Source organism: Drosophila nasuta, chromosome 3, assembly GCF_023558535.2.
Source record: "Drosophila nasuta strain 15112-1781.00 chromosome 3, ASM2355853v1, whole genome shotgun sequence".
NCBI lineage: Eukaryota > Metazoa > Arthropoda > Insecta > Diptera > Drosophilidae > Drosophila > Drosophila nasuta.
Window position 1 is genome coordinate 14,542,470 of NC_083457.1, and position 18,433 is coordinate 14,560,902.

General features: G+C 38.6%; 8 protein-coding genes across 15 annotated transcripts in view; 3 read left to right on the forward strand and 5 right to left on the reverse strand.

Moving 5' to 3' along the window:
• The window catches only part of LOC132788464 (serine/threonine-protein kinase pakD), a 47,722-nt gene extending 41,965 nt beyond the window's left edge, over positions 1-5,757 (forward strand). For all 3 annotated transcript variants that reach the window (XM_060795894.1, XM_060795896.1, XM_060795895.1), the window contains exons 2-5: positions 2,103-2,208; positions 2,877-3,137; positions 3,197-3,443; positions 3,512-5,757. In XM_060795894.1, coding sequence (XP_060651877.1) covers positions 2,103-2,208; positions 2,877-3,137; positions 3,197-3,443; positions 3,512-4,340 — 1,443 coding nt within the window. In that variant the 3' untranslated portion in view covers positions 4,341-5,757. The remainder of the gene's footprint in view (positions 1-2,102; positions 2,209-2,876; positions 3,138-3,196; positions 3,444-3,511) is intronic.
• On the reverse strand, positions 5,479-7,673 carry LOC132788476 (uncharacterized). Of its 4 annotated transcripts, none has more exons than XR_009632629.1 (9): positions 7,485-7,673; positions 7,364-7,427; positions 6,961-7,305; positions 6,847-6,907; positions 6,314-6,792; positions 6,091-6,252; positions 5,907-6,018; positions 5,809-5,850; positions 5,479-5,758 (listed from the first exon to the last, which is right to left on the reverse strand). XR_009632629.1 is itself a non-coding variant. In XM_060795909.1 (3 exons), exons 1-3 carry the CDS (start codon positions 6,024-6,026, stop codon positions 5,612-5,614), a joined length of 309 nt encoding a protein of 102 aa, XP_060651892.1. In that variant the 5' UTR covers positions 6,027-6,077; the 3' UTR covers positions 5,479-5,611. The 4 variants fall into 4 exon arrangements, 1 of the variants encoding a protein (XP_060651892.1); XR_009632628.1 differs by having other exon boundaries at positions 6,088-6,252; positions 7,485-7,671; XR_009632630.1 differs by lacking the exon at positions 5,907-6,018 and having other exon boundaries at positions 6,088-6,252.
• Positions 7,674-7,787: 114 nt separating this feature from the next.
• LOC132788477 (uncharacterized) lies at positions 7,788-8,378 on the reverse strand. 2 transcript variants are annotated; one of them, XM_060795912.1, is made up of 3 exons: positions 8,196-8,378; positions 8,078-8,138; positions 7,788-8,012 (listed from the first exon to the last, which is right to left on the reverse strand). In XM_060795912.1, exons 1-3 carry the CDS (start codon positions 8,276-8,278, stop codon positions 7,869-7,871), a joined length of 288 nt encoding a protein of 95 aa, XP_060651895.1. In that variant the 5' UTR covers positions 8,279-8,378; the 3' UTR covers positions 7,788-7,868. The 2 variants fall into 2 exon arrangements, with proteins under 2 accessions (XP_060651895.1, XP_060651894.1); XM_060795911.1 differs by having other exon boundaries at positions 7,788-8,015; positions 8,196-8,367.
• Positions 8,379-8,551: 173 nt separating this feature from the next.
• Positions 8,552-9,729, reverse strand: LOC132788472 (uncharacterized). Of its 2 annotated transcripts, none has more exons than XM_060795905.1 (5): positions 9,568-9,729; positions 9,449-9,509; positions 9,018-9,383; positions 8,920-8,974; positions 8,552-8,866 (listed from the first exon to the last, which is right to left on the reverse strand). In XM_060795905.1, exons 3-5 carry the CDS (start codon positions 9,224-9,226, stop codon positions 8,717-8,719), a joined length of 414 nt encoding a protein of 137 aa, XP_060651888.1. In that variant the 5' UTR covers positions 9,227-9,383; positions 9,449-9,509; positions 9,568-9,729; the 3' UTR covers positions 8,552-8,716. The 2 variants fall into 2 exon arrangements, with proteins under 2 accessions (XP_060651888.1, XP_060651889.1); XM_060795906.1 differs by having other exon boundaries at positions 8,920-8,959; positions 9,568-9,722.
• A 422-nt stretch (positions 9,730-10,151) lies between these two features.
• Positions 10,152-10,874, reverse strand: LOC132788473 (uncharacterized). Its single transcript, XM_060795907.1, has 3 exons — positions 10,713-10,874; positions 10,586-10,655; positions 10,152-10,527 (listed from the first exon to the last, which is right to left on the reverse strand). Exons 1-3 carry the CDS (start codon positions 10,763-10,765, stop codon positions 10,315-10,317), a joined length of 336 nt encoding a protein of 111 aa, XP_060651890.1. The 5' UTR covers positions 10,766-10,874; the 3' UTR covers positions 10,152-10,314.
• A 791-nt stretch (positions 10,875-11,665) lies between these two features.
• On the reverse strand, positions 11,666-18,325 carry LOC132788475 (ATPase inhibitor A, mitochondrial). Its single transcript, XM_060795908.1, has 4 exons — positions 18,250-18,325; positions 17,889-17,966; positions 17,437-17,581; positions 11,666-11,979 (listed from the first exon to the last, which is right to left on the reverse strand). Exons 2-4 carry the CDS (start codon positions 17,933-17,935, stop codon positions 11,851-11,853), a joined length of 321 nt encoding a protein of 106 aa, XP_060651891.1. The 5' UTR covers positions 17,936-17,966; positions 18,250-18,325; the 3' UTR covers positions 11,666-11,850.
• Positions 12,167-14,522, forward strand: LOC132788466 (major royal jelly protein 1). Its single transcript, XM_060795897.1, has 3 exons — positions 12,167-13,435; positions 13,495-14,244; positions 14,313-14,522. The coding sequence occupies exons 1-3, from the start codon at positions 12,944-12,946 to the stop codon at positions 14,442-14,444; spliced, it is 1,374 nt and encodes a 457-aa protein (XP_060651880.1). The 5' UTR covers positions 12,167-12,943; the 3' UTR covers positions 14,445-14,522.
• LOC132788467 (protein yellow) lies at positions 15,686-17,425 on the forward strand. The gene is made up of 2 exons (XM_060795898.1): positions 15,686-15,994; positions 16,174-17,425. The coding sequence occupies exons 1-2, from the start codon at positions 15,754-15,756 to the stop codon at positions 17,235-17,237; spliced, it is 1,305 nt and encodes a 434-aa protein (XP_060651881.1). The 5' UTR covers positions 15,686-15,753; the 3' UTR covers positions 17,238-17,425.
• Positions 18,326-18,433: the final 108 nt, after the last annotated feature.

The window sequence follows — 18,433 nt, forward strand, 5'->3', positions numbered from 1 at the left end:
ATGAAAAGTGTAAAGGACTTTTCTTATAAAGATTGCATTTGCTCAGCATTCAGTTGAATTTGTCAATTGTCAATCAATCCTATCGCAGATCCTATTCAACAATTGTCTAAGCCACGCCCCAATTTCTGAAATGCATTTAAATGAATCTCGCAGGAATGAGATTCAAAGAGCACAATTCTTGACTAAAGTATTGCCATATTATGCACAATAATTACCAACTGTTAATAAATATATGTAGTAAATAATAATAATCATCATTATCATCGTCATCATCATCCACATTATTATTATTGTCGTAATCGTCATAATAATTTAGCGTCGTTCGTTCAATGACTAAGTTTCGCTCCCTAATGTACAAGTATGTATATAGTACATTCATTATACTGCTTGTGCTCGTATTTGTATTCGTATTCGTATATATATACCCATTAAATATACTCATACACATCCATTGAAACATTCCTTCATACATGCAAATTGTAAATCAGATACGGCATAAAAATATTGAACACATGGCGATGGAGCAGCGTTAAGAGAGAAGTTTTGTGTGTTGTGTGCGCGGGTGTTTCTGGGTGCCCGGAGGGGTTGTCGGCTCTACGGGGCGTGGAGGGGCAAATGGATAAGTAGAAGGGGGGACAGAGCAGCGAGCTGAAAAATCGAAATGAAATGAAATTAAATAAAGCACAATAAAACGTACTTAAAGATTGACGATTTGTGCCAGCGCCAGCAGCGTTCACAGTGTGGCAAAGTTTATTGTTAACGAACTCATTTATCAGATGGAAAACAAATGATGCCAAAAAGTTAATAAGAACTGCAATGTTTGTGTTAGTTTCTGATAAGAGATTTATGCTGTACTCCATATTTTATTCAGTTCTTTTATTATTTTAATCAATAGTAATGAAGCAATATAATAATAATAAAGGAATTCGAACTTCACAGAATTGCATCACAATTATAATACAATTTTAAATTTATATTTGGCAATTGAAATGCGCAGTTTTAGTACGCTTGCTGATAACAAAATTACGACTCTAAATCACATTTTAATGTTTTCTTTTCTCTCGAAATTGTTGCGTGAACTTATTTCTTATAAAACAAAAACGTTTTTAACCAAAATTGATTTCAAGCAACATTTAAAGGAATAAATTAACTTTGTTAATAGGATTTTGACTTCACAGAAATGCAAAACAAAATAATACACAATGATTAAACTCTACTATTTTTAGCATATAGCTTGTTAAATATTGACAATGCTTTTAATTTAAGTTGTCAGCATGCTTCAGACCAAGGTGCAGAGAACAAATACATGCTTAAAGGCTTGTGCAAAAGTATATGTACCCGATTATGAAGAATTTATACGAGTGTATTCGAGTGTATGCGATCTTAATATAATTGGCTGTCAGTGCGACGTTTGATCGCCCCTCTGATACACACACACACACATACATGCACTCACACAGACATAGAAGAGTGAGCAGGCAGCAAAATGTCGGCAGCTGTGTGTTTGTGAGTGTTCTTAATTTCATAATTTTTTATTCATTTTATACAAATGCATTCGAGCCATTGTTATTCACAATTCCTTAGCCCATTTCAAAATGGCCTGCAAACATTTATAATGCTCCCCTTTAGTGGGGAACGGGAGAGAGGGAGGGGCAACTGCTGGCTGTCTGTTGGCTAATTGAAAATCAATTAATGTGGCCGCATATTGCCACCATATCAGACAATGTCAGTCGATGTCAGAATTCAACCACAAAAACAAAAGCTTTAAAAAACACACAACTGAGCGAGAGAAAGAGAAACAAAATTTGAATCCTTTTGTCTTGGGTTTCTTTTTTTTACTCTTATTGCTGGTAAATGTTTATTGATGTGTGGAATTGATGTCGAAACTTAGGTTCAATGAATCTTCAAGTGCGTCTTAAAGTCTCAAAAGCGTACAAGTTTTGCATGCGAAAGTAGCTCGCAAAACACTCAGATTTAAGACCCAAAAATGGGAGTGGGAAAAGGTAAAGGATAAGGATGCGAGAATTAGAATGAGAATAATGCGTAGTATTAAACTCCAATTCAAACTCCAACTCAACAACTATTCTTTTCTTTGCTTGCAGGTGAACAAACAGTACACAGCCAACGATCTGGAGGCTTTCATGAAAATAGCCGCCAACTGGCAAAGCACCAACCACAATTTGCTGGAGGGTGTCGATTTAAAGCAAGGTAAGTTGAGCATCTAAAATATTTGTATACCCGCTACCCATAGGGTATTATACCTTTGTTCCGCAATAAACAGGCAAATCCCATTAAGTAGCGAGACGATATAGCCATGTCCGTCTGTCTGTCCGTCCGTCCGTATAAACACCTAAATCTCAAAGACTATAAAAGATAGAGATTTCATTTTTTTCGACAGCACTTGTTATGTTTGCACGCAGATCAAATTTGTTTCAAATTTTTACCACGCCTACTTTCGCCCCTGCAAATTGACAAAAATCGAACAACAATCGTACTTTTGCAGCTATAGTCGTGATTTTTGGTACATACAATAATAACTGTAGTCCTTATTATTCCAGAAATTTGGTTAGAATCAGATTAAAAATGTAGAAGTTTTTAAGAAATTCCGTTGTATGAAAAAACCTACTTTGGCTGACAATCTGGTTGTCTATTTGTCTATGGTATATTTCTAAAGAATTACTATATCAATATAACAATTAAAGTCTTGATATATTTTTGTATTTTTATGGCATATTAATTGAGTATATTTCAAGAAGAATACCGCACTGTTTTGCATATATTCAAACTGGCTAGCGGGTATCCCACAGTCGAGCAGACTCGACTGTAGCTTCCTTACCTGTTTTGATTATATTTAACAATAAATTCTTCACCCACAGAGATGACACAGTACATGAACAGTCCGTCGATGAACATGTACAAGAAGCGCGAACGCACACAGAACTGGAATCATCAGGAGAAGAAATACTTGCTGGATCTGTGCCGCAAGGATATGCGCATCATTGAGAACAAACGGCTCGATGCTGGTCTCACTGCCGTCAAGAACAAGGCCTGGAAGATCATACACCAGAAGTTCTCCAATCAATTTGGCACCGATCGCACCTGCAATCGCCTCAAAGAGCAATGGCGACGCATGAAAGGTTTGTCTACTTTAAAAATTTAAACTGCGAACAGTTTCTGAATGTAATTTCATCTTCAGCTTGCACACGCAATGAGATATTGGACTATAACAATCGCCTGGCTAGATTTGGCGCCGAGGTTGCCGATCGTAAGAAGCCATCGCCGTTTACCTTCGAGGTCTGGGACTTCATGCAGGAGGCGAAGAAGGCCTGCAAATCGGAGGCACTCGATGGCATTGACTACTCCAAGATACCGCTGGCGCTCGAGGAGGACTTTGAGTATCGCGACGACTACAAATTCAATGCCGATGAGCATGACATGGACGAGTAAGTTAAACGTGAAAAGAAAGATGAGTATCTTTATTAAACTGTTTTGGTTTTTATAACTTTTATAGCAGTCGCACACCCCCTCAAGAGCTCTGCGATGTGGACATCAAGGAGGAGGAGACTAATGAGACCTTTAATGAAACCTATAACAATCACAGCAATGACATCACTGTCAATGGGGAACGTCTCAGCGTCTCGCCCAATCACAGTCGCAATGGCCTCCACGAACCCGAGAGTCCGGCTGGCTCAGCGCTGGACACGAGTGCCGTTGGCGGTGGCTTTATGCCGCCCAGTGGCAGCGACATGTCTGGCTTTCAGCCCAGCTTCAACATGAACAACATATCCGCCACACTGGAGGCGCTCAATGCACTGCGCAGTGGCCAATTCCCAAGCGCTGCGGCCGCAGCAGCTGCTGCCATACAACAGCATCAGGCACAGGCACAAGCACAGGCTGCCGCCTTGCAACAGCACAACAACAACAATAATAACAACAACAACAATAACAACGAGGATGACGATGAGCTGCCCAAACCGTTGGCCAAGCGTCAGCGCACGAGCAGCAGCAGCTTGGTTGGTGACGAGCAGCAGCAGCAACAGTCATCGCTGCCGATGACGACAAGTGTGCCACAGACCGCTGACAGTCAAGCGCTGGAGCGCAGCGGAGTCAGCAGCGTTGTGGCAAGCAGCAGTGGCAGCAATGTTGTGGCCACCTCAGCTGGCAATTCGTTTGAGATGCGCATGTTCATGGAGATGCAGAGCAAGGAGCACATGATGCGCATGAAGATACTCGAGGTACAATTGCAGGCAGCCAAGCATAGTCGTGATCTTGTCGAGATTAACAAGACGCTGGCGCTGCAGAAGCTCCAAGAATTGGCTAGCAAGCGGTTGCCCAGTTAGAGACGCGATGCGGCGTTTGTTAATTGCTTTGATTATCATCATCGTTTTTTCTGGATCGTTGTTTTAGTTGTTTAGCTGTAACTCTTTTGTAGCACTTAGCACCTAGCACGTAGGGCGTAGCTAAAGTTAAAGTTTAGGCTAAGCAAACCGATTTTTGTAACCAGAGACAGACACACAGACAGATACACACACAACAGACACACGCTACAAATTGAGCTGCATTCACAACATTCCTGGCATTGTTTTTTTGACCAGTATTTAAAAGCTAGAAGCATACACACACACTCATATAAACACACACATATGTAATCAGATCAGCCAGATAAATAACAGATGGCAGCTCGTTTCAATTGCAGCTGCAGCGGCGCACAAAAGTATGCCATATTATTTTAAAGTTGCAAAGGACTCTCGCTCTCTCTTTCTCACTCACGCACAGCCATGCAGACAGCCTACCTCACACACTTACAATACACAACACACACACACGCAAACACATAGACAGCTGTGGCGTGGGTGATGAGAGAGAGAGGAAGGGGGAGGGTAAAAGGCTCGGCACTTGACCAAGTCAAGTGATTTTTTCTTATTTGGAATACGCCCCGCGCCCGCATTCAAGTTTTTAGTTCGTACTTAGTTCTAGTTGTAGTTGTAGTTGTACTTGTAACTCTCTTCTCCAAGTTGCTCAAATGTACACACAAACACAGACACACACTTAAACACACACCACTTTGACATAAAACTACTTACCACAAATGTATTTTAAAATGTACTTATACCTATACTTATATATTTTTTGACTTGAGTTCGACTAACGAAATGCACAATTCTTTTTATCTTATTTTAGTTCTAAGTTACTCACACAGACACACACACAAATACACTATATTACGCATATCTATTACTATTATTATTATTATTATTTGATCGAAATTTGAATGCTGATTTGTATTTATTTTGTCTAGTTCTAATGTCGCGATGTCTTTTCCTGTAAATGCCATATTAATTTCCATGTATCTTCACACACACACACATACATTTATTGTTTCAAATGTTGTTAAGCGTATACACGAACAATATATATATATATTATATATACATACATATATATACATATATTTAAACATTATCAAAGAGCAACGCATCTTTGGAAGCAGCATTTTAATTTGTTTATTGGCTTCAGATTGTAAATGAGAAATGCAAATTATTTTGAATAAAAAATCAACAATAATATATATCGATTCGATTACGAAAGTGTTTTTTTCTTTTTATCTATATCATTGGCTCTTTCCATGGGATAAGGTTTCGTAACTCCACACAGCTTTGGCCAATTCGATTAGCATTTTATTGCTGCGTAGCCTGGAGTCCACATACTTCTCCTGCAGCTCAACATACTCGCCAATCAACGCCAGCATGTTGCGCTTCTATAAAACATAGATTACTGTAAGATTAGAGATAATTGTTTACTACTTACTCGAACCAATTCCCCAATTTGTTTATTCCAAAGTTTTCCATACTAAAAGAGAGGAAAATAAATGGAAATATGGAATATAAAATGTATTCTTAGTGTACCTTCTTATCGCGATTCTTGTTACTTTCCTCGTCTGTTAACAGGCGCAGCTGTTGTGGAAACCGATTTCCCCAGTGTCTGGGATGAGCTGCCACACATCTGAGCCTGATACAGCTGAGCATTGTTGAAATTTTGTGCTTTAATTTTGTGTTGCAAAATTTTGTTTAAAATGCCAATGCTTACTACATTTTGTCCACATTTACTTCATCAACCATAAACGAATTCAATTGTTTACTTTGTTACTTGCTTTCGCTGATCTTGACTATTCAGATTTTGCTCATCCTTCATTGTCTCAGATCTTGTTTTCTGAACCATCCTCGAACGCAGTTGTCTGAGTTGTTCAATTTGCTGAGAGTGCATAAAGTTGTATTTATATTAATGTTAATAAAATATCACTTTCGCTACTGACAATTTTCCAAAAGTGCGAATTTTCCAAGGCTCTAGCTCTATCGTGTCCATCATCGTTGAATTTTCTTACAATATGAGCGCATGCTGCACATTCTGATGTTTTTCGAAAAAAATAAAGTCTTGACCAATCGCAAAGCTGGCTGCATCCTTAGAATTTGGACAGACAAAAAAAAATCAAATCAAATACAAAATAAAATCTTAGATATTCGTAAACTTGTTTATAATTTCGAATAATGGTTACATCTGAAAGTTAAGCAGAAAGCAAATGTTTTTTTCTTTTCTTTTTTTAGGCGCCTACTGGGATTGACAAGGAAACGAAAACGGCACGGTTTAGAAATCGATTTCACTAGAATTATTTTCTTGCTCATCAATTTTATCCTTAACAGTTTGGATTTGGCTGATCAATTTATTGATTTTCCTTTTGAGTTTCTTTTGTTCCCTGAATTTTGCCTTCACCAATACAACCAATTGATCATATTGCTTTTGAATAAAGAGAGTATTATTAGGTGTTTGGGCTCTAAATGCACTACTCACCAATTTCAGAAAATAGACATTATCGTTTTCAATTCTTTTTTCATATATTTTCTTAGAGTATCTGTAATTGACTTGGTTATTGGAAGAAATGTTCATAGACTACATTATACTTACTCGCGACCATAGAATAAACGCTGTGGCTTCAAAAAGTTGTCAGTACTTTTAAACCGAAATCCAAATAAACTTTCCATCTTCCAGCAGTATTCAAATTTAGAATTGTATAAGAAATATCTTTTGAGCTAAGTTCCAAATTCGAATTCAATAAGTTAAGTAAGAAATTATTTTCATGGATTACTGAGAAGATATATAAATAAATATCGTTTGATTCTTTAGTAGAATTTGTCGCAGCTTTGTATTTCAACGTTCTTTTTCAGCCTTTGTCAATTCTTCGATTGCTTTATCCAGTTGCTCGCGTCTTTTCAGAAATTTGTTTTTTAGTCTAATTAACTGATCATATTGCTATTGATATTAAAGATTATTAGCTTTGAAATGGCGAGTCTTACTTTGAAATACTAACAATTTTAAGAAAGTACGTATTCTCTCTAGCTTTGCCTCGCTCATAAATTTCCTTGGCATAATATCTAAGCAGCGATCGTTAATAGATTCGATTTGTCTTAATACATCAGTTAAGAACTCACTTAAAGTGTTGTGTACTCCAGATTCCTGGCCTTTTCAATAGGGTAAAAACACTTCGGTGTGGGACGCCAAATGAACTTATCATATTGAAGAGACGAAAACGAAGACGATTTTGAGATAAATTAAAAGCGTATTTCCAAATCGACAGAAAAGTACTATAATTTTAAAATGATATCTGGTTTGAGAATATATGCATAGACTTCTAGAATAGAAGTTTGTGTAGTTTATCAATTTGAATGTAGGTTTCCGTAAAATGTTTTTTCGCTTTGTCGAAGATATCCGGGAACATAATAAATAATGCGATATTTTATAATTTCAAAACAATATTTAAAGACCCATACTTTGGGTTTTATTTTTAAAAAAATGATAAACTCATATTTAATATATTAATTTTGATCTTCTTCTTTTTTCTTCTCCCGTCTATTCTTCTTTTTAATTTCTTCAATTTGTGAATCCAGGTTATTTATTTTCTTTTTAATTTCATCTTTTTTGAGAGCTATCTTTTTTTGTAACTCCTTCAGTTGCGCTCGCTGCTAAAAATTATATAGAAAATAAATTATTAAAAATTCCAATGCAAATCGATAAAGATTTAAACCTGTTTTAAAAAGTGAACATTTTCCTTGGCTTTTCCCGCTTCACGGATTTTATTTGAGTACCTAAGATTCGTTTAAATTCATTCAAATTCCTTTAAGTCAATGAGCAAAATATCTCACCTGACAATGTGTTGAACAAAATTTTGATGTGGTTGCAAAATTTTGGCACACAATGAGGAAATTTGCATGGCGATGTGATTCATGGCTTCAATTTACTGTGAATTTTGAGGTTCCCAAAACGCGGGATAAAAAATAAATTAGATAATTCAAAATAAAAAAAATTAAAACATCGAAAATTTGAAGATTTTTGAAAAGCTAATATGTTGAAACAAATTTGAATTAACTAAATAAACGTCACAAGTATAAATTCCAACTCGGGCAGCTTCTGTGCGTTAAAATTAATATTTTGTAGCATACTTTCGGGTGCAGTTGAAAATTATTCATGTTACTAAAATGTCCAACGGAAAAACTCAAAATTAAATGCAATATTGTATTTATTGAACTTTCCAAATGAGAGAAATTATTGGGAAAAATATACAATCTATGATGCACATTTTTAATGTTTTTTAAATATTTTTGTAGCTGCAATCTTGAAGAGAAACGGATTTTCTTTTTCTCAACTTTCCTTAATAATTTCGAGTTTACTTTTTACTCTTTTTGGACTCCTTATCAACTTTTCGCATCTTACGCTTCACGCGCTCGATCCGCTTTTGTAATTCAGCAATTTTGGCATCAAGTTGATGCCGCTCATCAATTGCTTTGCTCTTCAAAAAACCAAGTTGTTTTTGTATCTGAGAAAGAATCACAAAATAGCACAAATTTCGCGATAATATTCATTACTAACCTGCTTTAAAGCGGCCCTGTCGTCGTTAATCCGATAATACCTAAAGAGCAGCATACTGGAAAATAAATTTATAAACAGAAAATTTGTTTAAAACTCACTTGACACTTTGCTGAAACTGACTTCTTTGCAGCTGCAGTATTCTTGGAGTAGTTCTGCATAATGAATTTAGAAGTCGTTCCATTAGTTCACCGAAATTTTCATGAAAGCTGTTGTACAAATAATATTTAAATTCGAAAATTCGAACTGACAGCAGAAAGAGTAGAAAGAAAAGAAGAACAACTGTTGCCATGATTAACACAAAATCCATATATCAATTATTTTTTTAATCCGTCATCCTTCATATTTCGACCACTATTTTTCTTTTTGATATTCTCGATTTGTTCATCCAATTGGTTCATTTTCTCCTTTATCGAAACCCTTTCCTTGATTATTTTATTTCGCAGTTGTTTTAGATTCTCGCGTTGCTAAATGAAATCGAGTTGCAATTAACGATTGTGTCTGAAATATACACAGAAAAATGCAAACCAACCGATTTCAAGAAATTCACATTATCTTGTGCCGTGGCCAATTTAAATATCTTTTCAGAGTATCTAGAGGTCGTTATTTGTATCACTAATTACCCTTCGAATAAATAAGCAAAACACTTACTTAATCATTTGCTGACAGCACAGTTGATGGGACTGCAATAATCTATAGGTTGTAAATACTTTTTGCATAAACTGAGCCATTTTATGACGAACCGTAAATTTAGAAATTTTGTAAAACTAGAAAACGAATTTAACAAGCTCTGAAAAGAACAACAATATAAATTTGAAAGGTAAAGAAAGGCTAACGACTAAGAGATAAACATTTTGATACACTGATGCACTAATTGATCCTTTGTTGACTTATTAGGAGATACACATTTTGATACATTGATACACCAGATAATCGTTTTTTGTTTTATAAGTATATTAAGTTTATTTCATAAATACAAATATTATATTTTTGTTCGCGAATTAAGAACACGCCTCAAAGTTAGGCGTACCTAGTCTCGGGTTGACCAGGTCGTCGTATAGGCGCATCGTAAATGAAAGGCCGATTTTGTATGCGTCCAGATCCAGGAGATCCACCTCGCCAACTGTTGCCACCACTGTCACGCGAAGGCGTGGCCAAGGCGGTGGGCACAAGACCGACCACAGCACAGAGCACCAACAGCAAACTGCAGATTGTAATGAATTTCATGTTGTTCTACCGCAACACTTTGTTGAACTACTAAGCACAGTCGAACAGCAGCTCTCTATATATGCCTCAGTTCGGAACGGTGAAGTCCCGCAAGTGATTTCTGAAAAGTTCATATGTATAGCTGATAAGCACAGTGAGATCCCCGACTAGAAGCTATCTCTTTCAGTCTTTCTATCCCTTTCGCTGACTGTTGGATGCGCGTCGTGACTCTCTGATCTCCTCCTCCTCAGGTGCAGAAGCAATATTTTGTGCTTTTGGTTTTTGCATTTGTACAATGTCGTATTCAAGTTGTTTGATGCTGCGCGTTAAATCTGTCAACATGCATTCTGTGGATCGCTGCTTTTGTAACAGCGTCTTGGAGCGCGCTTCCAGCTGAGAACGTTCCTACTCAATAAAAACAATATTAATACAATATTATCTTACGCCTTTTATATTCTATTACCAAACGCAGCTCTTCCAATTTTAGATCCAGACTGTTGACCAAATTAAAATTACTTTTTATCAAGTATTTCCTAAAGTTGAAAACATTTAAATACCATATCACTTGCAATGTACATTAAATAATTTACCAATTTGTAAGATCTTTGGTTTGGCTTAGAAATTTTCGAATTAACTTTGACATTCTGCGATTCTCCGCAATTTATTATTTATAAGCACTTAAATCAATTTTGAAATGAAAGAGTCGAAATATATAAGAAACTAATATTTTGTAAAACTGAAAGTGACAATAGGAAATTGTTTACTTTCTAAATAACAAATTTAACTGATAACAGAGTAAGACACTTTATTTAGCGGAGGACGCTACTGTACGGCAAGCACAGCAAAAAGTGTTGCCTACTTTCAGGCGAATCATTTAACTGCAGCTAGCTGAGCAGCGACTTTGCTCTGACCTATAAAGCGTCGACTCAAAAGTATTGCATGCTTTTAGGAGCAGCAGTTATTGCAGCTGGCTGATGAGCAACTTAGCACTGACCTATAAAAAGATGTCACATATAAAAGTGATGCAAGTATTATATCGTGTTATTGTTAATTGTGTAATATCAATCAATTAATAAAACAAAAAATTCCAGTAATAAGGTAACAATTAAATGTTTCCTTATTTTTAAGACGATAATCGAAAAGCAACAGCTTTCCGTAAGCGAAGTGAGAAAGAACAATCAGCGTTAATTTACAGGTGAGCGTGAATAAATACAAATAATCGTAAATATTTTAATGAATGGCGTTTACATACGCATAAAAAAGTTGTTGATTAATAATGTAAACACATCAAACCAGTTTAAGAGTTCTTAAGCATTTGCAATTCTCTATAGAAGGATCTATTGTATCGCTAATAATACGCCACTTTCTAAACTTTCACACTTCTACTATATAGACTGGGTTAGTCTAAAAAATAACAACACGAAATTTAAATACCTGTGGAAATTAAAAACCGGTTGACGACCCTAACACACAAATTACGGAATTAAATACGCTACCCAAGCAATTAATTTCCAGTTTTACGCAAAATACAAAAACAAGCCGATATTAAAAACGATTTTTATTTAAGCACTGAACAATCCGAAATTAGAGTCGTGTATAGAATCGTTTTACCAACAATATAAAATATTAGTAAACATAGAGAAATGCATTTAAATGTAAAGTGTTTCGCAAATAGATTGTTAGACTTTAAGTTAAGCTTTAAGTTGTCATCTCCCCGTCGTGATGTGTTCACTTGTGCAAATTGTTGAGAAATTCCTTGTGACGCTGGATGGCCTCCTCGTGCTCTTTGATCTGCTGATGATGGAACTCAGCCTGATGGATTTGGTCGTTCTTCAAGCGATCTAGCTGCTCGCGTTGCTGCAAAACGCAATTATACAAAACAAATTTAGTATTGTGTGGTGATGAATATGCAAAATTTTAAATGTAATTTATGGCACAATGACAATATTGACAAATGCACAAATAGCTAATTATAACCTGCCGATAATTGAGAACCTCCCCTGCATTATAAAGTCGCTTAGCCATGGGTCGTAATTTCCATTGCCTGACTAACGACGACACGAATACGAATAAGAATATTAAGTTAAAAAATATTTTAGCACGCATACGTAAAAATACATACAAACAAATACAAAATTCCCAAATTCAAGCGAAGAGACAAGTCGAGTGGAATCGTGTTGCTCATGCGATTTAGCCATATCATTATCTGGCCAAGAACGAGAAGGTGAGAGAGCGAACGCATAAAAGTCAAATAAGAGACGACAAAGCAAGCTGCTAATAAATTGCGGGAAAAACATCGTCAACAGCAGCACGCAGCAGTGTTGTTTTGTTGAGTTAAACTGAAACTGAGGCATCTGCCTGTCATCCTCAGCTGAAACTTAACCTGAACCTGATTCTGTATCGGTTATTGGACTGCGATGCTTCCGAGCCCGTTTTAGTTGTTAATTGGCAGCCAAAGAGTCGCAAACGTGACCCAAGAGTGCTTGCTTTAAATCAATTGTTTTGAGAAAGTAGAATTTGAACTCAAGGTGAATTTGTTAATACAACTGGCCAAATACGCGAGTAGTCCATAACTCAAATACAGCTAATTAAATGTCAACAAGCTTCAATGAGGCACAGAGAACAGACCCAGACCCTTGAATAAAACAATTATCAGTTCCGAAAAAAAAGAAGCGAAACAAAACCAAAAATAAATAAAATTAATAATAATAACGAAAAAGCAAAACAAACATAAATAATATTCTATAAAAACTGTTGATAAGCCGCGTTGACCATTCACAACGTCCCAACCGAGCATTGACAATTGAGCAACCAATTGAAGATGATACGACTACGCAATACTTTGCTGCTGCTCTTGCCGCTGTTCTGGTTATTTTTTGACCCAACTCTGGCTCAACGGCGAAGCTACACATCAACCTTCGCATCTCCTGCTGACACTGATGCGCGTCGTCCGGGATCTGGACGTCCTCCTGGTGGCCTGCGTCCGGTGCGCACTGTGGAGACGGTGAACCGTTGGCAGCAATTGGAGTACGGCTTTGCCAATCCGCAGGATCGTCAGCAGGCCGAAGCCGCCGGCAATTTGGTGCCGGAGAATGGCACTCCCATTGATGTGCAGCCCCATTATTTGCCCAACGGTCAGGCACGCATCTTCGTTACCATTCCACGCTTTGTCACAGGAATTCCATACACTTTGGCCACCGTTTCCGATGAGCAAGCTAATAATGGACCGCAATTGCAGCCGTATCCGAACTTTGCCTGGCACAACAACAACGGCGATGACTGCGATCGCATTACCTCCGCTTTCCGTGTATCCGTAAGTCACGCAAGTATTCGCTGCTGCTGTAGCTGTACTTAATTTGAATAACTTTACAGATCACAGAGTGCAATCAGATGTGGGTCATTGATTCGGGCAACATTGGTGGCTCGCAGCTTTGTGCACCACAGTTGCTGCAGTTCGATTTGAATACGGATACTTTGCTGCATCGTTTCCGTTTCCCCAATGATACATATACAGCGGGAGCCTCGCTCTTCATTGCTCCCAATCTGTTGGTGCAAGATCCGCCACCGCGTGGCAACTGTGCACGCACCATGATCTACGTGCCGGACGTCAGCTATCACGGTCTCGTTATCTACGATCACAGTGCGAACGCTGCTTGGCGTGCCGAGCACCGTTTCATGTATCCCGATCCCGATCATGGCCTGCACACCATTGCTGGCGAGAGCTTTATTCTGATGGACGGCATCTTTACGGTAAACAATGATAAGCGTAATCTCTACTTCCATCCGCTGGCCAGTGTCAGCGAGTATTCTGTGCCATTGGATGTGCTAAACAATCGCGCGAATTGGGCAAACGGTGTCGATGCCATGGCCGATCAGTTCAAGCTGCTGGGCAGGCGCAAGAGCGAATGTGCCACCTCAGCCTTCGACAGTCGCAGCAATCTGTACTGCGTCGCCTTCAATCCAATCAAGTTGTTTGCTTGGAATGTCAACACACCGTATACCACACGAAATTTTGGCAATCTGCCAGCCAAGGCCGATGAGTTGCAGTTTGTCAGCGGCATGAAAGTTGTGCGCAATAATGGCGGCCAGGAGGAGCTCTGGATGCTCTCCAATCGTTTTCAGGTGAGTGAACTCTGCTCAATTCTTTAACCTTGTTGCAATGTCAAGTTCATTTCATTTTTTTTTTCCAGAAAATTGCCGCCGGCACAATAAATGCCAACGAGGTGAATTTCCGCATATTGCGTCGCCCACTTGATGATATTCACAGCGGCGTATTCTTTGCCAGCGATGATGATCTGACCAATCGTCTGATTTTCACTTAGTTTCTAGTCTTTATACCATTTTAATCGCATTTAGTTAACCCAATAGGATGGAATCAATAAAATACACCATAATATTAACATGCTATCAAATTCGACCATAAAATTTTGTTGCAAATCATCTTGCTACAAAGTTCAAGTTCGTCTTATCGCAGATGCTGCGACATTGTGAAGAGCAGATGAAGAGAGACGATTCACGGACACGTGGAAGTCGGGGAATTCAAAATTGAATTTCGTTAGCCAAAACTAATAAAACCGGATCCGGCGAAAACATAAATTTATCTAATTGTTGTATAACAAATGCGAAACGCTAATACTCTCCCAAAAGAAATGAAAAGAGACGTACACAAAACAGGAAACTCATTTATTTTGCCATAAAAGCAAGTGAGAAAACTAGAGTTGAGTCTATGCGACTGCGTGACACCTCATGCTCATAACAATTAATCATTATTTAACATTTGCAATTTAGTGTCACATAGATTGGAACACACGAAGACTTGTTAGCTTTAAAACTGTATTCAAAACTCGTTCCTAAAGTTAGCTCTGCGAAAAACTGATCTGTTTGCGACTTGATAATAAATTAATGATTGCAATCTCCAGCTGAGTTTGGTGTTTAAAACTTTATGAAATACATAATTCAATGTTGAATGTAATAATAATATTACTAATTAGATTATGTTATTTGATTGTATCGACACCATTTTAAAATTATCTAAAACGTCAGTATATTATAACACTCTTCTATGCATTTTATAGCTCGTGTAAAACGAACAGACAGCGAGGTGTTAACATGCTGATCGAGCCGCAAAGCAACAAAGTAGTGTATATATGATTTATAAATAAGCTTGCAATACGTAAGAGGCCAATGGACTCCAATCCACTTTGATGCAAATGTGCAGCACCACAATGTGGAAGCTGGAAACTGGCTGGAAGTTCGCTGGAAGTTGTGCATAATTAGACAACCAAATTGCGCAGCTTACTTTTTGTATTTTTTTTTATGTTTTTCATAAGGTTTTAGGTATTTTTTTTCGTTTTTAAACTGATTAATATTGTTATTGTTGTTAATTGAGAGTGGACGCAAACAAATCGCCACAATGAGAATTTCAATGCACGCTATTAATGTGCACTTAAACCAGTTTAACGCCAAGCAAGCTGACCCAATTGACCAGGTCTGGTTGGTTACTCGTTGCCTGCTGCCGCCGAAGCTGCTGGTGCCGATTGGCAGATTAGAAAGACATGCGCCGTTTGCTGGCAACGCAGTCGCAGTTACCATTTAGGCGTTACATTGAGCACAACGTGCGAAAGTGAAAGGATGCAGCGTACCCATTGCATAAGGATCATAACGCTAGTCAGCTGCTGTCTGGCCATTGCAACAGGACAATACAGCACGGGTCCTGGCGGTGGTTACGATTCCAAGGCGCTAGAGAGCGTATTTCAGGCGCGCAACCTTGAGTTTGGATTTCCAACGGAACACGAGCGCGAACGTGTGCTTCGAGAAGGACTCTACATCCCGGACAGTGTCGTGCCCCTCGATGTGGATGTTTATTACACACGTAAGTCAGAAAAGTCCCCACCAAGCTGACGACAGCTCTGTCCGTCGTAACTCAAACTTGAAACCGGTTGCACTAATTAAACGGCATTAAGTTGTTAAAATTTATCAGAGAACCGCAATCTGCATAATCTCACACACAGATAAACAGATATATATTGACCCAATAATACCGCCTTTCAGACGGAGACAAAACGCCTTCGATTTTTGTGACCATTCCGAGATTTAGCAAAGGTGTGCCCTTCTCTCTGGCCTACGTGACCAACGAGGTGCGAGCGAATGGCACCGAACTGCGTGCCTATCCCAACTACGAATGGCATCAATCCCATGGTGCCGACTGCAATGGCCTCACTTCGGTATTCCGAACACAAATCGATGAGTGTGGACGAATGTGGATCTTGGACAGTGGTGAGATTGATTTTGTCCAGCATTGTGCGCCTCAGGTGTATGCCATCGATTTGGCCAGCGGCAACGTGGTGCATCACTATCGCTTGCCCATAGGTGTATTCAAGATGAACGTGAGTCGCTTTGTTACCATCACCATCGAATTGGATGACCACAACTGTGATGTCGGACACATCTATATGGCGGACTCCATTGGCCACGGCATTGTGGTTTACGACATGGCCACGCAGAACTCCTGGCGCATTGAGAACAAGTTCACTTTTCCGGTCCAGGAATTTGGCACCTTCACCGTGGCGGGCGAAAGTTTTGAGCTTTGGGATGGCAGCGTAGCGTTAACTCTAACTCCACATGGTCTGGCTGAGCAGTCGGAACGCATGTTGTATTTCCATTCGTTGTCCAGCGACATCCAAATGGCTGTTCCATTGCGAGTGGTCAACAATGCTAGCCTGTGGAATGTCAACAATTGGAAGCCAAACGATGTCACCATTGCATTGGATCAGTTTGTGGTGCTTGGCAAGCGAGGCAGCCAGTGTGTGGGCACAGCGATGAGTGAGACGGGCATGCTGCTCTGCGGTCTGGTGCAACCATCCAGTATTATGGCCTGGAACATACGGCAGCCCTACACTCGTAAAAACCTGGTGTTGCTCATTCAAGACGAGCATCGATTGCAATTCGTCAGCGGGCTGAAAATCGTTCGAAACCACGAGGGTAAGGAGGAACTCTGGGCAATGTCGAATCGATTGCAAAAGGCTTTCGGTCCCGGACTCAACTACAAGGAAATCAATTTCCGCATTCAAAAATGCGGCATTCATGAGTTGTTCCATGGTTTGCCTTGTCACTAAGCTTGACTTTCAAATCGCCGCCAGTGTTGCCACTTTGGGTCAATGCACGCGATCGTTCTAGATTTTTTAGTATATTCTCGCAAAACTTGAACGTATCATTCTTAGCAAAAAAGCACATATTTATGTACACAAAATTCACGCTATTTAAATAAACTGTAAATATTTATGTCTAGCACAGCTGGTAATTCGATTCACTCACCTTCTTGTAGAAGTATTCCTCCTCACGGGCGGCCTCCAGTTTTCCAAAGGCACCGCCAGCCTCACGAATGGAGCCACCACCGCCACCGCCTTTGCCGGCGCCGCTACCCAAGTCGCCGACTTGGCTACCGCTCATCTTAGCCAGCCTATGGGGAGGGGGGAAAAATCACACATATCAGCTTATTTGTCTGCACTTGTTATGTAATAGTGAAGTCAGCAAGCACACACACAAGCACACAATCACATTCACACATGCCGGGTCAAACGAAAATGAATTTCGGGTTTCCAATTGAGTATATCTTATCAGTAGTAATTTTACTTTATGAAAGTTACGTATAGCATGCGTGTTAGTGAGAAAAAGAGTTTTGTAATACAATTTAACTGTTAATTTCTCATGTATGTATAGAGCTGACGGATAATTAGCATTTAATTAGAGCTATGAGATATACTCACTGCACTCCTGCTGGGTACAAACGGGAACTACGACGTACTACAAACATTCTGATCAATTAGTTATAAAAATTGTGAAAACTGCAAAGAAAAATACAGAAATTTTATAAAGTAACAATGATCCGCAAGAATTTTGTTCTATGAAGCCCCGTTGCAGTTGACGAATGAAAAAAGACAACAAAGAAAAGCTGCATAAATAGATACATGAATATCTTGAGGTGGTTAACCGTATGTATCCAAATGTGAGTGTATATATTTAGCGCTTTTGTTTATTGTTTGCACATTAAGAAAACAAAAAATTATGTATAAATGCGCATATGTATTTGTACCTTGCGGAATTTTTATTGTGGCGCAAAAATCTTACCTGACTCTTCAGCGTATGAAACTTGTATGGCGGCAGTGTGGCAGAAGCTTTAAGCCGGTTGCTTTTAATATTGCCACTCTTTTGCAATTTGCTTTTAATAAATATATCGATAATTAGATAAATATTCAAAATTTTAAAAATTAGTTCTAAATTATTTCCTCTTTTAATATAATTCTTAAATATT

Excerpts from the sequence above, each read along its gene's own strand:
- LOC132788472 (XM_060795905.1), bottom strand. The coding sequence starts at position 9,226 with ATGGATTTTGTGTTAATCATGGCAACAGTTGTTCTTCTTTTCTTTCTA. Across the intron at positions 8,975-9,017 it reads CAGTTTCAGCAAAGTGTCAA|TATGCTGCTCTTTAGGTATT; the intron begins GTGAGTTTTAAA and ends TTTATTTTCCAG. Across the intron at positions 8,867-8,919 it reads ACAGGGCCGCTTTAAAGCAG|ATACAAAAACAACTTGGTTT; the intron begins GTTAGTAATGAA and ends ATTCTTTCTCAG.
- LOC132788467 (XM_060795898.1), top strand. The coding sequence starts at position 15,754 with ATGCAGCGTACCCATTGCATAAGGATCATAACGCTAGTCAGCTGCTGT. Across the intron at positions 15,995-16,173 it reads TGTGGATGTTTATTACACAC|ACGGAGACAAAACGCCTTCG; the intron begins GTAAGTCAGAAA and ends ACCGCCTTTCAG.
- LOC132788476 (XM_060795909.1), bottom strand. The coding sequence starts at position 6,026 with ATGCTCAGCTGTATCAGGCTCAGATGTGTGGCAGCTCATCCCAGACAC. Across the intron at positions 5,851-5,906 it reads ACAAGAATCGCGATAAGAAG|TATGGAAAACTTTGGAATAA; the intron begins GTACACTAAGAA and ends CCTCTCTTTTAG. Across the intron at positions 5,759-5,808 it reads AAATTGGGGAATTGGTTCGA|AAGCGCAACATGCTGGCGTT; the intron begins GTAAGTAGTAAA and ends TATGTTTTATAG.
- LOC132788477 (XM_060795911.1), bottom strand. The coding sequence starts at position 8,278 with ATGAATCACATCGCCATGCAAATTTCCTCATTGTGTGCCAAAATTTTG. Across the intron at positions 8,139-8,195 it reads TTTGTTCAACACATTGTCAG|GTACTCAAATAAAATCCGTG; the intron begins GTGAGATATTTT and ends AACGAATCTTAG. Across the intron at positions 8,016-8,077 it reads ATGTTCACTTTTTAAAACAG|CAGCGAGCGCAACTGAAGGA; the intron begins GTTTAAATCTTT and ends TATAATTTTTAG.
- LOC132788473 (XM_060795907.1), bottom strand. The coding sequence starts at position 10,765 with ATGTCAAAGTTAATTCGAAAATTTCTAAGCCAAACCAAAGATCTTACA. Across the intron at positions 10,656-10,712 it reads ACCAAAGATCTTACAAATTG|GAAATACTTGATAAAAAGTA; the intron begins GTAAATTATTTA and ends TTTCAACTTTAG. Across the intron at positions 10,528-10,585 it reads AATTGGAAGAGCTGCGTTTG|GAACGTTCTCAGCTGGAAGC; the intron begins GTAATAGAATAT and ends TTTATTGAGTAG.
- LOC132788466 (XM_060795897.1), top strand. The coding sequence starts at position 12,944 with ATGATACGACTACGCAATACTTTGCTGCTGCTCTTGCCGCTGTTCTGG. Across the intron at positions 13,436-13,494 it reads CCTCCGCTTTCCGTGTATCC|ATCACAGAGTGCAATCAGAT; the intron begins GTAAGTCACGCA and ends ATAACTTTACAG. Across the intron at positions 14,245-14,312 it reads TGCTCTCCAATCGTTTTCAG|AAAATTGCCGCCGGCACAAT; the intron begins GTGAGTGAACTC and ends TTTTTTTTCCAG.
- LOC132788475 (XM_060795908.1), bottom strand. The coding sequence starts at position 17,935 with ATGTTTGTAGTACGTCGTAGTTCCCGTTTGTACCCAGCAGGAGTGCA. Across the intron at positions 17,582-17,888 it reads TTGTACCCAGCAGGAGTGCA|GCTGGCTAAGATGAGCGGTA; the intron begins GTGAGTATATCT and ends CCCTCCCCATAG. Across the intron at positions 11,980-17,436 it reads AGGAATACTTCTACAAGAAG|CAACGCGAGCAGCTAGATCG; the intron begins GTGAGTGAATCG and ends TGCGTTTTGCAG.